Source organism: Oncorhynchus nerka, linkage group LG13, assembly GCF_034236695.1.
Source record: "Oncorhynchus nerka isolate Pitt River linkage group LG13, Oner_Uvic_2.0, whole genome shotgun sequence".
In the NCBI taxonomy this organism is placed as follows: Eukaryota; Metazoa; Chordata; class Actinopteri; order Salmoniformes; family Salmonidae; genus Oncorhynchus; species Oncorhynchus nerka.
Genome location: NC_088408.1, coordinates 50980189 through 50997760, shown reverse-complemented (window position 1 = coordinate 50997760; position 17572 = coordinate 50980189). Strand labels below are relative to the sequence as shown.

The following is a 17572-nucleotide window of genomic DNA, read 5'->3' as shown; positions in this document are numbered from 1 at the left end:
ACCTGTTTTAGTTTTGTCATTATGGTGTATTGTGCATAGATTGACGTGGGAAAAAAAGTATACCATCCATTTTAGAATAAGGCTGTAGCCTCCCGAGTGGCACAGTGCATCGCTGTGCCACTCGAGATTCTGGGTAAGAGTCCAGGCTCTGTCGCAGCCGGCCACGACTGGGAGACTCATGTGGCGGCGCATTGGCCCAGCATCGTCCGGGTTAGTGGAGGGGTTTGCCGGCAGGGATGTCCTTTGTCCCATCGCGCACTGGCAACTCCTGTGGCGGGCAGGGCGCAGTGCATGTTGACAAGGTCGCCAGGTGTACGGTGTTTCCTCCGACATATTGGTGCGGCTGGCTTCCGGGTTATGTGGGCATTGTGTCAAGAAGCAGTGCGGCTTGGTTGGGTTGTGTTTAAGAGGACGCACGGCTCTCGACCTTCGCCTCTCCTGAGTCCGTACGGGAGTTGCAGCCAAAATGTGGAAAAAGTCAAGGGTTCTGAATACTTTTCGAATGCACTGTATATGGACACTGTTTAATGCCAAAAATAATAGGTTAAATACATGTACAAATAATGTTTCCTTATTTTCTCTCAGATATAGGACAGACACTTCAGAACATACTTTCTTTAAAACATTTTTGGGACTATCTGTTGTTCCATGCATTTTTAAATGGGCTAATAGCAGTAAGGCCAATATTTTTCATCAAATAATTGTATTATATTTTTTTAGGATACTTCAAGGAGTCTTAAAATTCTAAATCAAATATCTGAATGATCCTTGATGTGACCTTCTTAAAGCAATTCCATATAGTTTAGTAGAACCACCCTCTAGATTAGACAGGGCAAGAGTATGTGAGCGAAGCTGAAGCGGAGCGTGACCGATTTGCCTAGAGCGCGGAGCGAGATTCCCAAAGGCCTTCTCGCCCTCTCCAATTTCGCTTAGGGCATGCCCGGTCCAGCATGTATTTGTAGTCTACTTGTGTGCTGATATTGCCTTTTGCTTTAGCTACTGTTATGGAGTTAGCTAAATATCTTCATAAAGAAACTGATAAAAACACACAGTTGCTAAATCAAGGTGACCAAGAGCAAGAGAAGGAGCGCGGTGATGTAATGTCCACAACAAGGATAATTTTGCCTAAAAACCTTTAGGCCTACCTAAAAAAATATATAAATAAAAAATCTCCATCTCTGCCAAGCCTGGCAAGAGTGGCCAAAAGGGTGTTTATCATCCAAGTGTGGAGAGGATGTTCTCCGCTGCTGGACTGCTCTCCAGGTACCATCGCATGAGTGTGAAGCCACAGAATGGCCAAACTCGTGTTTCTAAAAATTAATTCTAAAAAGGATTTCAAAGGCACCAATAAATAATTTTTCATTTGATTTGTATTTCATTTTAAGTAAATCACAGGCTATATGCGCAATTTGTAGACTATAATGATTTAATGCATGAAATGTTATGTCCTTATTAGGCTCCCTGTCTTGCTCCTGGCCTATTTAGAGTGTTTATATGCTGTTTAATATGACATGTAGCCTATTTGAATGATATGCGCTTCTTGCATTCACCTTTTCATGTTAATTAAAATACTTTTCATTCAAATCCATATGGTTTGGTTTCAATACTTTAAATCCAAATGGTAGGTCCAGGTAGTCACAAAAATAGATGGGTGTTGGTTAAATTGTGCTTTTAATGAATGGAGCAAATTTGGATTGTCAGTTTTCTTCTCTCCTGCGGGCGCGGAATATTTTTTTTGCTGAAGGGTTGGAAAGGACATTGAGCGCCGGAGCTATTAGCGGGATTTCCAACCACTTAATTCCGCTCACATGCTCTGGACAGAGCTTAGACTCTTTTGGAATGCTCATATTGTGAGCTACCATTAAAAAAGTATGGGTGGGAAGGGGGAAAAATATGGTTCAGGGTGGGGGGCAGGAGGTGGGTGGTTTGGTTAGATGGAGACATCCTGGATGGGTGGGGTTGGGGGAATGGGATGGGAGGCTATTGTGTTTATTTTCCTTTACATATTCAACTTATTCTTTTTTAACTCTTTAATATGATCATAACGATCAATACTTAAATGACAAAATAAGTAAAAATGTTGTCAAAAATAAATACAACATGATTGTGTCAGAGTGAAAGGCTGCTCCGACATTTTGCATATCATATAGAGATAGATACACAGACTGAGCAGGTGACATAGTCATAGACATAACCAACTGAACATCAATGAAGCCACATGGTATAGAAACATCTTATTTGTCAGACAGACACAAGTGGATTCAGGGGGTGGGGGATCTTCATATGATACATAGAGGGTCCCAGGGTGACTGAGTGATATGTTCAACATAATCTATGGCGTCATCCTGAAGATGTGTCTCCCTATAAGTTTATGTACAGTGTGTCTGTGTCCCAAAGGAAACCCTAATTTTCTTTATAGTGCACTACTTTTGACCAGGGCCCAGTCTGCACCCTATTCCATATAGTGCACTACTTTTGACCAGAGCCCTATGGGACGCAGACTGTCTTACATGAGAGCATGGAAATCCGAGCAGGTGAAATCCAGCAGCTGATGGAAAGTTCAATGAGTTCCCTTTATAGGCCACAGATTCAAAATGAAGGAACATAGTGGGGCAAAAAAGTATTTAGTCAGCCACCAATTGTGCAAGTTCTCCCACTTAAAAAGATGAGGCCTGTAAATTTTCATCATAGGTACACTTCAACTATGACAGACAAAATGAGAGAAAAAAATCCAGAAAATCACATTGTAGGATTTTTTATGAATTTATTTGCAAATTATGGTGGAAAATAAGTATTTGGTCACCTACAAACAAGCAAGATTTCTGGCTCTCACATACCTGTAACTTAACTTCTTTAAGAGGCTCCTCTGTTCTCCACTCGTTACCTGTATTAATGGCACCTGTTTGAACGTGTTATCAGTATAAAAGACACCTGTCCACAACCTCAAACAGTCACACTCCAAACTCCACTATGGCCAAGACCAAAGAGCTGTCAAAGGACACCAGAAACAAAATTGTAGACCTGCACCAGGCTGGGAAGACTGAATCTGCAATAGGTAAGCAGCTTGGTTTGAAGAAATCAACTGTGGGAGCAATTATTAGGAAATGGAAGACATACAAGACCACTGATAATCTCCCTCGATCTGGGGCTCCACGCAAGATCTCACCCCCTGGGGTCAAAATGATCACAAGAACGGTGAGCAAAAATCCCAGAACCACATGGGGGGACCTAGTGAATGACATGCAGAGAGCTGAGACCAAAGTAACAAAGCCTACCATCAGTAACACACTACGCCGCCAGGGACTCAAATCCTGCAGTGCCAGACGTGTCCCCCTGCTTAAGCAGCAGTACATGTCCAGGCCCGTCTGAAGTTTGCTAGAGAGCATTTGGATGATCCAGAAGAAGATTGGGAGAATGTCATATGGTCAGATGAAACCAAAATATAATTTTTGGGTAAAAACTCAACTCGTCATGTTTGGAGGACAAAGAATGCTGAGTTGCATCCAAAGAACACCATACCTACTGTGAAGCATGGGGGTGGAAACATCATGCTTTGGGGCTGTTTTTCTGCAAAGGGACCAGGACGACTGATCCGTGTAAAGGAAGGAATGAATGGGGCCATGTATCGTGAGATTGAGTGAAAACCTCCTTCCATCAGCAAGGGCATTGAAGATGAAACGTGGCTGGGTCTTTCAGCATGACAATGATCCCAAACACACCGCCCGGGCAACAAAAGGAGTGGCTTCGTAAGAAGCATTTCAAGGTCCTGGAGTGGCCTAGCCAGTCTCCAGATCTCAACCCCATAGAAATTCTTTGGAGGGAGTTGAAAGTCTGTGTTGCCCAGCAACAGCCCCAAAACATCACTGCTCTAGAGGAGATCTGCATGGAGGAATGGGACAAAATACCAGCAACAGTGTGTGAAAACCTTGAAGACTTACAGAAAACGTTTGACCTCTGCTGTCATTGTCAACAAAGGGTTTATAACAAAGTATTGAGATAAACTTTTGTTATTGACCAAATACTTATTTTCCACCATAATTTGCAAATAAATTCATTTAAAATCCTACAGTGTGATTTTCTGGATTTCTCATTTTTCTCATTCTGTCATAGTTGAAGTAAACCGATGATGAAAATTACAGGCCTCTCTCATATTTTTAAGTGGGAGAACTTGCACAATTGGTGGCTGACTAAATACTTTTTTGCCCCACTGTAGATCTATATCATGTATAAAGACACGTACAGGGCACATTCACACTGAAATCAGAGCCAGAATGAATGTATTAGCCCTGTGTTTGCTCAGATCCTGTATCTAGACATGACCTCAGACAGAAAACATGGAACATTTCAGAATTCAGACTGAGACTTCAAACTCATGACTGAGTTACTCATCAAGGGGTCAGCAATCTCGCTGTCGTGCAAAAGGAACATTGCAGACCATGACTACAGAGGGGGAGAGAGAGTCATGGAGAGTGTGTGTGTTTGCACGCACACTTGTGGCCATGTGTGTGTGAAAGAGAGAAAGAGAGGGAATATAGTTCAAACTAAATGAATTGTGCACCAGTTACACCCAGAGACCAGAAGTCAGTTGTTTGAAAGAGAAGGTTGATGTGCTCACTGATGTGTTCACTCTTATGAACCAGGCCAGACCTTATGAAAGCCCCACTGTGTTCATGTCACATAAACACACACACACGCACGCACCCGTGAACACACACACACGCTCTCATCCCCTGGGGGGCTGGGACTTTTGCACTCAGTTGAACGGTTGCTCCACTTCCTTAATGCATTTGGTCATGCGTACCGGGCACTCATTTTGGCATTTCAGCTGCAGAAAAATCACCAAGCACAGACAAGGACTGGAACTGGCGATTTTAGGGGGAGTTCATAAAAGATGTGTCCACCCAGCTTTGCAGTATATTCCCAGATACAATTTTGTCAATGTTAGGTTACGGGAAAAATGTATTAAGGTGCATGTATGACCTGTAGATGACTGACGCTCCCTAGGGTTGACGCTCCCTACCTGCCCTCCAGGACACCTACACCACCCGATGTTACAGGAAGGCCATAAAGATCATCAAGGACATCAACCACCCGAACCACTGCCTGTTCACCCCGCTATCATCCAGAAGGCGAGGTCAGTACAGGTGCATCAAAGCTGGGACCGAGAGACTGAAAAACAGCTTCTATCTCAAGGCCATCAGACTGTTAAACAGCCACCACCAACATTGAGTGGCTGCTGCCAACACACTGTCATTGACACTGACCCAACTCCAGCCACTTTAATAATGGGAATTGATGGGAAATGATGTAAATATATCACTAGCCACTTTAAACAATGCTACCTTATATAATGTTACTTTACCCTACATTATTCATCTCATATGCATACGTATATACTGTACTCTACATCATCGACTGCATCCTTATGTAATACATGTATCACTAGCCACTTTAACTATGCCACTTTGTTTACTTTGTCTACATACTCATCTCATATGTATATACTGTACTCGATACCATCTACTGTATGCTGCTCTGTACCATCACTCATTCATATATCCTTATGTACATATTCTTTATCCCCTTACACTGTGTATAAGACAGTAGTTTTGGAATTGTTAGTTAGATTACTTGTTGGTTATCACTGCATTGTCGGAACTAGAAGCACAAGCATTTCGCTACACTCGCATTAACATCTGCTAACCATGTGTATGTGACAAATACAATTTGATTTGATTTTGATTTAGGGAGCGAAAAGGTTTAAGTCAAGTAAGTCATATAGGCTTGTTCTTCAATAACTCAAGAGATAGCATGCCATATTACAATTAGTAGGGGCATGTTAACAGTGTGGGTTTAGTGTCCTATTTCCCTCAATGTGACTCACCGTCATGTCTCCTCTCACGAACAGGTGTTAGTGCTCTCTCTCTCTCGGGACCACAGAGGCTGTTGATAAGGTCAGAGGTCAGCTTGTGGAGAAGGTCAGGAGGGACTTACATGGATATAGAACACCAACAACCAGTACGGCCACCAGGGACCAATCAGAAGCCAAAACAGTGCTGTAATTATATATATATATGACCACAGGGATAGACTAGAGGAATGTCTCCTAGATTACCTGTTTTTGGACCCTAGTTATATAATAGGTTAAACTATTCTACCCTGGTTATATTATACTATAGTAAAGGATTTCCTTTACTTTTTCAAAAATAGACGTTTCCAGGCATGAGAATGCATGTACAGACAGCATAACTGCCTGGCTACAGCCAGGGACAAAACAGAAACCAACCAACCCAGGTCTTTCTTCAAGAGAAGAGTTTACCCGTAGACTTTGTAGTTAGTACTCTTTTTGACGCCTACCGTTTGACTATGTGCATTAACCAGCAGTAATAATACTTGTGTGACACCGTAATTGTGTGACAGCCATTTACAGGCAATCTGATAATCAGTTTATTTATTTGATCTAAATCATTGATTTCTCTAAAGGTACAGTTGAAGTCGGAGGTTTACAGACAGCTTAGCCAAATACATTTAAACTCAGTTTTTCACAATTCCTAACATTTAATCCGAGTAAATATTACGTTTTATGGCAGTTAGGATCACCACTTTATTTTAAGAATGTGAAATGTCTGAATAAAGGTTGAGAATTATTTATTTCAGATTTGAATTCTTTCATCACATTCCCAGTGGATCAGAAGTTTACATACACTCAATTAGTATTTGGCAGCATTTCATTTAAGTTGTTTAACGTTTCAGGTATTCTTCCACAAGCTTCCCACAATAAGTTGGGTGAAATTTGGCCCATTCCTCCTGACAGAGCTGGTGTAACTGGAATCAGGTTTGTAGGACTCCTTGCTCGCACACGCTTTTTCAGCTCTGCCAACAAATGTTCTATAGGATTGAGGTCAGGGCTTTGTGATGGCCACTCCAATACCTTGACTTTGTTGTCCTTAAACCATTTTGCCACAACTTTGGAAGTATGCTTGGGGTCATTGTCTATTTGGAAGACCCACTTGCAACCAAGCTGATGTCTTGAGATGTTGCTTCAATATATCCACATAAATTTCCTGCTTCATGATGCCAAATATTTTGTGAAGTGCACCAGTCCCTCCTGCAGAAAAGCATCCCCACAACATGATGCTGCCACCCCCATTCTTTACGGGGGCTTGCAAGCCTCCCTCTTTTTCCTCCAAACATAAGGATGGTCATTATGGCCAAACAGTTCTATTTTTGTTTCATCAGACATTTCTCCAAAAAGTACAATCTTTGTCCCTATGTGCAGTTGCAAACCGTAGTCTGGCTTCTTTCTTGCTGAGCGGCCTTTCAGGTTATGTCGATATAGGACTCGTTTTACTGTGGATATAGATACTTTTGTACCCGTTTCCTCCAGGATCTTCACAAGGTCCTTTGCTGCTGTTCTGGGATTGATTTGCACTTTTCACACCAAATTACATTCATCTCTAGGAGACGGAACGCACCTCTCTCCTGAGTGATATGAAGGCTGCGTGGTCCCATGGTGTTTCTACTTGTTCATCTGTACAAACAATAGTACACGTGGTACCTTCAGGCATTTGGAAATTGCTTCCACAGGATGAACCTGACTTGGAGATCTACAAAAAAAAATGATAATGTCTTGGCTGATTTCTTTTGATTTTCCCATGATGTCAAGCAAAGAGGCACTGAGTTTGAAGATAGGCCTTGAAATACATCCACAGGTACACCTCCAATTGACTCAAATGTTCTCAATAAGACTATCAGAAGCTTCTAAAGCAATGACATTTTCTGGAATTTTCCAAGCTGTTTAAAAGGCACAGTCACTGGAATTGTGATACAGTGATTTATAAGTGAAATAACCTGCCTGTAAACAAACAATTACTTGAGTCATGCAAGTAGATGTCCTAACCGACTTGCAAAAACTATAGTTTGTTAACAAGACATTTTTGGAGTGGTTGAAAAATTTGTGGAGTGGTATTGTAGTTTTACTGACTACAATACAAGTATGTAAACTCCCAACTTCAACTGTAGATAATTTTTCTTCAGTACTTTTTACCCCCTTTTTCGTGATATTCAAATCGGTAGTTACAGTCTTGTCCCATCGCGGGAACTCCCATACGGACTCTAGAGAGGTGAAGGTCGAAAGCCATGCACCCTCCGAAACACAACCCCACCAAACCGCACTGCTTCTTGACACACAGCGCGTTTAATCCCGGAAACCAGCCGCACCAATGTGTCGGAGGAAACACTGTACAGTTGGCACCCGAAGTCAGCATGGATGCCCCCGGGCCGTCACAAGGAGTCGCTAGAGCGCGATGGGACAAGGACATCCCGCCGGCCAAACCATCCCCTAACAAGGACGACTCTGGGCCAATTGTGCGCAGCCTCATGGGTCTCCCATTCGCAGCGGGTGGCGGCGCCTATAGCACTGCAAAGTAGCCTTATACTGCTGAGCCACTCGGGAGGCCCGAAGGTAGATTTTTACAAGCACTATAGACCATTACTCTAGGCCTGAGGTCAGTATAGTTATTGATACATGTAGCACAATTCTCCTGGCTTTCATCAATATCAATCAACCATCCCAAGCCATGGCAGCGTGCAACAAAATTGTCTGACTTCACTGTTGCTGCCTGACCCCTCCATAAGGAGCCATGACCAGAGGCCTCATTCCCATTTAAACTGATGTAAATTTTTAGGATATAATTAAGATACACAGAATATTCATCTGCAGAAAAAATGCAAATATATACAAATTTCGCCAAAAATGATTGTTGTCCAGTGTCCATGGCAACCATCAACAATCATTACAACAGTTCTTTCTATCTTCCCTTAATTGCTCCCTGTGAGGTTGAATTCTCAGATGACCCCCCCCCCCCAGCTGCTGCTCTGTGGTTTGGCTAACTAGCCTTCCCTAGTGCTCTGGGCTCTAGTTATGTAATGACTGCAGACCAGATAGAAGCATAGAGCCACATCCCCTGGTCAACTGAATAGCATCCCAAATGGCACCCTATTCCCTATAGGGCACTCCCAAAAGTAGTGTACTACATTAGGAATAGAGTGCCATTTGGGAAGCACACACTGACTGCATGCATGGCCATCGTTACTGTGAGCTGCTACAACAGAATCATTACAAGCACTTAAGCTTATTAAAATTGGCATGGGGCCCAATGTGGGGCAAGCCCCTGAGATGTTAGACAAAGGCACAGTGCAAGAGCCCATGAGAATGACTGAGTAGACTCTAGAGCATGTGTAGGGCAGCATACTCAAGTCCCACAGAAGAGAAAAACAAGGTGACATAAAAATGAACAGTACATTATTCAAGTAGCCTAAATTAAATACAAGATATAGGAGTGAGGTGTGGTGGGGGCTTTGGGGGTACCTGAGACCCAAGTGGAGGTTAAAGATGATATAGGCCACTTGTAATGCAGAGGAAATGCAGCACCTCCCAGCAAAGACACTCTCTCCTCTCTGAGCTAACTGCAAAGTCTCTTATGGTTGATTGATGAGAGCATTCGCAGCCAGGTCAATGCAAAGTTGTGAGCGAGCACTTAGTTGTGGCACCACACCAGAGTGGACAGACAGAAAAGAAGCCCCAGAATTTGTGGCCTCAGCTGGGTCCACTCTCTGGACGTGTGGAGGTGGCGTGGAAGAAAGCCTGAAGTGACCCCAACTCAAACCCATACACTAAGGTAAAAGCCCCGGGCTCTTTTACCTAAGCTCAAATAGAGTTACGAGGCAGATGCTTTCAGAGCCAATGATGCCCTGCAAATACAGAATGATGGCAGATGTGTGAAATTTGCATGTATGCATGAGGAGTTCAACTAGGACACTGTTTGAGAAAAAGGAGAGAAAATAAGGAGAGAAATGGGCATAAAGGAAAATAGGACAAGACTGATGAATGCCTGAACATAATACCGCAAAGAAAAAAACATTTGATTTGACTCATGTCACTACTTTAAGACTATGCCCATGGACATTGAGATACAAGATTAGAAAAATAATAGTTAAGGCCTCCTGAGTGGCACAGTGGTCAAAGGCACTGCATCACAGTGCTAGCTGTGCCACTAGAGATCCTGGTTCGAGTCCAGACTGTCGCAGCCGGCCGCGACCGGGAGACCCATGGGGCGGCGCACAATTGGCCCAGCGTCGTCCAGGTTAGGGGATGTTCTTGTCCCATCGCGCACTAGTGACTCCTGTGGCGGGCCGGGCGCAATGCACTCTGACACAGTCGCCAGGTGTACGGTGTATCCTCCAACACATTGGTGGGGCTGGCTTCCAGGTTAAGCGGGCATTGTGTCAAGAAGCAGTGCGGCTTGGCTGGGTTGTTTCAGAGGAAGCACAGCTCTCGACCTTCGCCTCTCCGGAGTCCGTACGGGAGTTGCAGAGATGGGACAAGACTAACTACCAATTGGGAAGAAAAAGGGCTTAAAAAAAATAAAAAATAAAGTTAGGTAACACTTGCAATTCACACACACAAATTCCTCTAGCCATGTGAGCTCACTGAAATGAATGACTATATTCCCTAGGTGTGAATTAAGATTCATTCAGGACACAAATATTGCTTTACCCAGTGTTAATATTGAATCCCTCACACATTACATTGAAAATAAACTAATATAAATCAAACTAAAGTGCCATGGGTGAAACAAAAACACTTAGGCTTCACAGATTAATTCAGCCACCCAATCAACAGTGTTTAATCAGTAACAAATGGTACAAAATATAGCAGCCACAATCACCATACCACAGAGACTACAAAACTGAATCAGGTACAACAGCTCAAATTGAAACAACCAAGTCATTCACTTTACAGTGCAGAGTATTTGATCATGTAACTTCCTGACAGTACATAGTACTGGCCATAAACCACAGTTAGTTGTTCAGGAACAGAAGGCTTCACAGGTTCTGATAAACATGAGTAGTCCTTAATCATGATAAAGCTGGGCCCACTGTTCCCTGGCAGCCTGCGAACCCTTGGCCTGTGAAATTGAGCTCTGTTATCCTGCATCAAGAGGCTGGAGGGGTGTAAAGTAATCAGATTTGCGTTCCGCCTGTGTGTGTGTGATGGATAGGTGTGGAAGGAGCCAAGGGTGTGTGTGCTCTCCCTCTATTTTACCTCAGGGACCCAAGGGGGATATCACTCATGTGATGTCATCACACAGAGACAGAGGACTCCAGAGCGAAGGCAGAGTTTTATCAAGGGTGTCTGTCGTGTCACGTGAACGTGACTGAAGAATCTCAACAGCAAGTTACAAAAATTCTCATTTTTTCCCCCCCTCTGTATCGCTGCACTATCCTTTGCGTCGGTTGCCATGATGCTGCTCTTTGGCGTCGCCAAATGTTTTAGTAATTCCAACACGTCGCCTCCACCTAAATGCAGCTGGGTTATCCATGAATCAGCGGAAGTTCAGTTGAGGCCACACCTGCCTCAGAGCTTATTACCTCCTAGACTTAATACTGCAGCACACCCAACCTCCCTATTCCCGACCAACTACCACAGTGAACACATGCTTCAATTTCTGCCTCAGCTTCTTTTAAAAACGACAGAGCAGCAGCATGCAGAGCAACTCAAAAACGTAGCCATAGCTTGAGTGCTCCCTGGTGGACAATCACAGAATTTGACGCATAATACATTGCAGTGCAATGAGAGAGGCCTGCCTTTTGTAGGTGGGAATGGTCATCGTGGCTGCAACTACTGTATGCAGATAACCAAGAACATTCTAGACAAGAAAAATAATGTAGTTGGAACAACTGTCATGGAAGGGGAGAGAGTCTGACCTGATGACTATGAGGTGGTCATGCCTGCCGATCTTGGCAATGGTTGAAGCTCTTCACAAATTTTCTAAATGTTTGTTCTCGCCACTGTGCCTGGTGGCATTCCAGGAGCTTCCTCAAGGTCAGTCTTGGCTTTGCTGTCCCCTTTCTCTTCTGAGCCTTCTTATATTTCTTAGCGGTTTAGGATTCCTCTTAGCCTTTCGAGCCTCAGAAGTTACTCCTTTTCGGGCTGCCTTACCAGCACCGCAGTACATGGAGGCATCTGGAAAAAGAGACAACAATGGATTAGACTACATAAGATGTCATACTGCCACTTTTCCACTTTCAGAACCAGGAAAAACTCTACCTAAGGATAGCCAAGCATGGTGGTTCAAGGAAGTAAACATGTATTCTTAAACTAATTGGATATTTTGCCGCAAAGTGCCAATGCTGCAAATACTGATAATAAGTGGGGACATCTCTTAATTTCACACAACTGAAAGAAAGTAATACTCAAGAAAATAAAAGGTGTTACCGTTTAGCTTTACTTACAGTGAGGACAAAAGTCTCCAACCACAAAGCTCTTCACTTCCAGTAGTTCTCTATTCTCTGCCGAATCTTTCCTGGCCTGGAATGTTGAGAAGTGTATTGCTAACCACCAGTCCTTTCTGTACCCCATCTCCTCTGCAAAAATCTTCAGCCATTGTTTTCTAAAGGAAAATATAAATCCGTGGAATTGGCACAAATGAAGCATGACATAAGGACTTGCCAATTTGCCATGAGAAGAGATAAGCAATGTATGCCGAATTTAATTTCTTCAAAGGGAGTGCATTTTCAATGTCCTCCTTTTGAGAGAGAGTAGTGTGGATTCATGCAGCCATCCTTACTTCATCCTCAGTCTCTTGATGATGTTCATCAAATGGTTCCAGACATCCAAGTTGCTCCTCCAACTGGAGTAGTCCAGGAGATCCAGAACCACACCTAGAGCCTTCTGAAGATCACCCTCATTCTCTGGGGGAAAAAACTCATAATTTACTATGAACACCTTCATAGGACCAACATCAATGTGAAGAGCACATCCACCAAACACATTAATCTGAATGCGTAACAAAGCCCGAGGACAGAAACACGCACGAAAACATTGAAAAATGACAAACATCAAGATAGACTTTAAAATTACTAGTTTCCCCTCATTTTACACCCCATTGTCCCTTTAAGACACTCAAAATCAATATATTGTTATTATTATTCTATATTCACATACCCGACTGTACCAGAAGAGAACAGTATTCCGGCATCAACTCATGACTTGGGACCAATGTATGCAGGATCTAAGGCAAATGTAATCGAAAACATGGACTCGTTAAACAGTACAGTACCAGTAGGCTATTGAGGGGCAGAGTGCAGGACTAACTGTAGCCTAGAGATTTCACCTTACTGTGATTGTTTTAAAATGAAATGGTCAAAAAGAAACAAATTGCTTCTTAGCAAAAAAACATTTCTAAAGCAAGAATTTTGCTAGTACTGTCTGGGAGAGGTCTTTGTGGGGAGGGGAAATCCGAAAACTAGCTGTTATTGGCAGAGACGTTTGGAACTCTTTCTTATTGGTCTATTAACAAATTGACCACCTGGTGATGTCACCAGGCAGACAAACAGGCGGACATTTCAGGCGTCTCTTCAAACAACTTATACACTAAAAGGACATTATACATTTTCACAGTATTATTCAAACCTGTGGAAATTTATATAAAACACAGGAAAATATTTTACTGCACTGGGCCTTTAATAATGATAATAGTGCCCAACATTTCAGCTAGATTCCCCTGTTAAGGGGAGCAATGGCCTCAGTACTACCTTCAGCACTTTGAGAAGTTTCTTCAGTGGGTGGTTCTGTTTCTTCATGTACCGGTATAGGTAGACATGGGCATTGGGGTTGGGTGGGAAACTGTTGTCATAGGCATAGTCATTTAGAACCTTCACAGCTCCCTCGTGATCGTTGTAGAATTCCAGCATCTGCCATTGGCACACGCAAGTCAAAACATTAGATCATCATAGGTAGTCTGATAAGGGAAAGTAGTTCAATGATGGAAAAAGGGGATGCCAGGGGCCATGTTAAGTAGGGCAAATTGTAGTAAATCGTTTTGAAACTGAAAAATGAAAACAAGTATTTTTACTGGACAAATTCAGGTAGTATGTTACCGTTTGGTTTGGAAATTGTTCTTGTTTCATGCCTACTGAACACGAAGCAGTACTTACATCAATGTAACTCAGAACAAAAGGATCCCAGACGCCAGGAAGCTTCATGATCTCCTTCAGGTTCACAGAAGATTGTCGGAAGTAGCTATGCATTTCTTGGTTGACAGCTGCATCATACTCATCTAAAATATGTTAAAGTCCATGTTAAGCCAAAGCACAACCACAGGTTATGGTTACATTTTATTTGGCCATGCTTTTTGAAATGTATTGGAATTGTCCCTAAAGACGCAGTTACATTATCTGGCCAGTAGATGGTGACGTAACATACGGATTTCCACTATCCCAATGTAATTGAAACCAATGAAAAATTGATACTTGGGGGTTGCCAGGTGTCCTCTTACCTGTGCTGGATGCAGTGGCTTTCTTGTCACACCAGATGAAGTAATCCAGGAAGCCACTATAGGCCTGGATCAGCCTAATCCTCTGGGACTGACCGGCTGACTGCTTGCCATACCTCCAGCTCTCAGCGATGGACAGCTGAAGCTTGGCATCCTCAAACTGCCCATTGACCAGGAGATGGAACGAATGCTCCAGACAGACCTTCAGGACAAACCAATTCTTCAATGCACATTGGCATACACTTCCATTGCAAACACATTGTTTACACATTCCATCTATTTGTTTGTTTTTGAAGGTGTCATAATTGCTTCATAACAAAAGTATAGACATGTTGACTGTCCTATATAAACTTTTTTTTTTACCTATTGACTTAGGGTACTTTAGTTGGGTTGATAGGGTAGAGATCAAGAGGTCAATTATGGAACCTACCTTCAGGTAATGCTTTACTCCTGAGTGTTTCACTCGCTCATAGAAACTGTTGTAGTCTTCCAGCTTCGAGTCGGGATGGTGGTGTAGTATCTCTGTGCCTATCCTCCAAATTATCTGAAAGACAACGTTTGATCAAACTTAGCATTTATACAGTACTTCTTAGCTACCCTTTGTGAGAGTTCAGTCGGTGCAAAGATTGACCTACCTCAGCGTAGAGTTGTGGCATGTTTGCGGTGGTATCCTCCAGTGTCTGTGAGTAACTGGCCATGTACTCTGCGGCATCCTGCCATCTATGGTGCAGCAAGACCTCCCTGATGTGCTGGAGGCAGTTCCTTGTGGTCTTGTGAAAGCCAGTCTCATGGGGTGTCTCTAATGAAACAACAGACATTGCCACTGGTTAATAAGAGCATCTTATAAAATCGGGCATTAACATACACTACATGACCAAAGGTATGTGGACAGCTGCTCGTCCAACATCTCATTCCAAAATCACGGGCATTAATATGGAGTTGTAACCCCCCTTTGCTAAACATAACAGCCTCCACTCTTCAGGGAAGGCTTTCCACTTAATGTTGGAACATTGCTGCGGGGACTTGCTTCCATTCAGCCACAAGAGCATTCGTGAGGTCGGGCACTGATGTTGGGCGATTAGGCCTGGCTGGCAGTCGGCGTTCCAATTCATCCCAATGGGGTTGAGGTCTGGGCTCTGTGCTAACCAGTCAAGTTAGTCCACATCGATCTCAACAAACCATTTCTGTATGGACTTTGTGCACAGGGGAATTGACATGCTGAAACAGAAAAGAGCCTTTCTCCAAAACTGTTGCCACAAAGTTGCAAGCACAGAATCGTCTAGAATGTCATTGTATGCTGTAAGCGCTAAGACCTCTTCACTGGAACTACAGGGCCTACCCCAAAGCATGAAAAACAGCCCAATACCATTATTCCTACACTTTACAGTTGGCACTATGCATTCGGGCAGGTAGTGTTCTCCTGGCAATCGCCAAACCCAGATTAATTTGTCGGACTGCTAGATTGTTAAAGCGTGATTCATCACTCCAGATAATGTTTTTCCACTGCTCCAGAGTTCAATGACAGCGAGCTTTACACTACTCCAGCCGACGCTCCCGACAAACAGTTATTGTGCTGAAGTTGCTTTCAGAGGCCGTTTGGATCTCAGTAGTGAGTGTTGCAACTGAGGATGATTTCTACGAGCTTGGCGCTTCAGCACTCGGCAGTTGTCTGTGAGCGTATGGGCTACCACTTCACAGCTGAGCTGTTGTTGCTCTAAGATGTTTCCACTTCACAATAACTGCACTTACAGTTGGCAGCTCTAGCAGGGCAGAAACTTGACAAACTGACTTGTTGGAAAGGTGGCATCCTATGATGGTGCCACGTTGAAAGTCACTGAGCTCTTCAGTAAGACCATTCTTTGGCCAATGGGATTCTATGGAGATTGCATGGCTGTGTATTCGATTTTATACACCTGTGATGGAGTGGCTGAAATAGCCAAATCTACTCATTTGAAGGGGTGTCCACATACTTTTGTGTATATATAGTGTATGTAGTACCAGTCAGTAAACAGCAGCTTGAACTAGCTAACTAGCTGGTTTAGCTTACTCAAGGGTTCACATATTCTTCTGCACACTGCATTTTATAAATTACCTTTAAATAAAGGAGGCGCCAGGGGAAGGTTTGGCTTCCTGATTCGTTTTCTGTTGATTGATTCATCGTCATCTGAAGACTCATTTTCGCCCTGTTCTTCACCGGGCACCCTCAGTTCTGACTCTAGATCATCCATGGCCCACCGTTCAAAGTTCGACCTATTTTCGTTAACATATATTTGATGTGAATTTGCGCCAAACACCATGCACGATAACAGCGTCTTATCAGCGACACAAAAAAGTACTTCCGGGTCACGGAAGTCATTTTTCAAAATAAAAGTCGCCCACGTAATAGTAGAAAAGTGGCATTAACCTATATTTATTCATGACACGAAACACAGCCCTTATTAAGTGTTTCTAAAATTCCTTAAGGGGAAAAATGAATTGTGGAAAAACGATTGGAACCATTTCCTTGTTTGGGTATTATGACATCGCCACTTTGGGGCTCTGTAGCTGGGATAGGCAACTCTGTTCCTGGAGTGCAGGAAGAACTACAGGATTTTGTTCCAACTAGGCACCACATCTGACCAACTGAGCTAATTGATCAGTTCAATGATTGCCTAAATTCAACACACCCGCTGTTCCAGGTTGGTAAATCAAAAACATGAAGTGTCTGGGGCACTCCAGGACCATGGTTGCTTAGCCCTGCACTATAGGCCCATAAATTACATATTGGCTTACATTGAAAAAAATATTCTAGATGCTGAAATAAAGTGGGGTTGGGATTACTCACTAGGGTCTTCATTTTAATTTGACTTTATAACAAGAGGGCTTTGTGTTCGAGCCTATTTAAGAAATAAGAGGTAGGCCTACCTGTTTCACAGACAATTATAGGCTATACTATCCATAGACCTAACCTATATATTAATGATTTAACAACAATATACTGGAATAAGATATAATAAATATAATAAAGAAGGGAGCACGCTGCAGAGGTCTGGTGTTGGTGGAAGAACTGGTAAAGGGTGGACCTAGTGCTAAAGTAGGAGTTGACTGTACTGATAGTGATGCTGTTGTCTGGGGTGATGAGGGTTAACTGTGGAGTTGACAGTACTGATAAATGCATAGATCAGAATCATTTTACACAACAGATGATAAATTAAAATAAGGCTGTTGAACCACCAAATCTGAAGCATAAATTG

At 43.0% G+C, this 17572-nt stretch overlaps 1 protein-coding gene across 1 annotated transcript; it reads right to left on the bottom strand.

Moving 5' to 3' along the window:
• Positions 1 to 10660: 10660 nt before the first annotated feature.
• Positions 10661 to 16691, bottom strand: taf1a (TATA box binding protein (TBP)-associated factor, RNA polymerase I, A). The gene is made up of 10 exons (XM_029677279.2): positions 16432 to 16691; positions 14975 to 15138; positions 14770 to 14883; positions 14343 to 14541; positions 14002 to 14123; positions 13600 to 13758; positions 13010 to 13076; positions 12633 to 12756; positions 12298 to 12455; positions 10661 to 12028 (listed from the first exon to the last, which is right to left on the bottom strand). The coding sequence occupies exons 1-10, from the start codon at positions 16634 to 16636 to the stop codon at positions 11889 to 11891; spliced, it is 1452 nt and encodes a 483-aa protein (XP_029533139.1). The 5' UTR covers positions 16637 to 16691; the 3' UTR covers positions 10661 to 11888.
• Between the last annotated feature and the right edge of the window lie 881 nt (positions 16692 to 17572).

Bases quoted from the DNA above. Each gene is read 5' to 3' on its own strand.
- taf1a (XM_029677279.2), bottom strand. From the start codon at position 16,636: ATGGTGTTTGGCGCAAATTCACATCAAATATATGTTAACGAAAATAGG. The intron at 14,542-14,769 runs GTAGGTTCCATA...TTTGTCCTGAAG, and splicing joins GAGTAAAGCATTACCTGAAG to GTCTGTCTGGAGCATTCGTT. The intron at 13,077-13,599 runs GTAGTACTGAGG...CATTTGCCTTAG, and splicing joins AACTTCTCAAAGTGCTGAAG to ATCCTGCATACATTGGTCCC.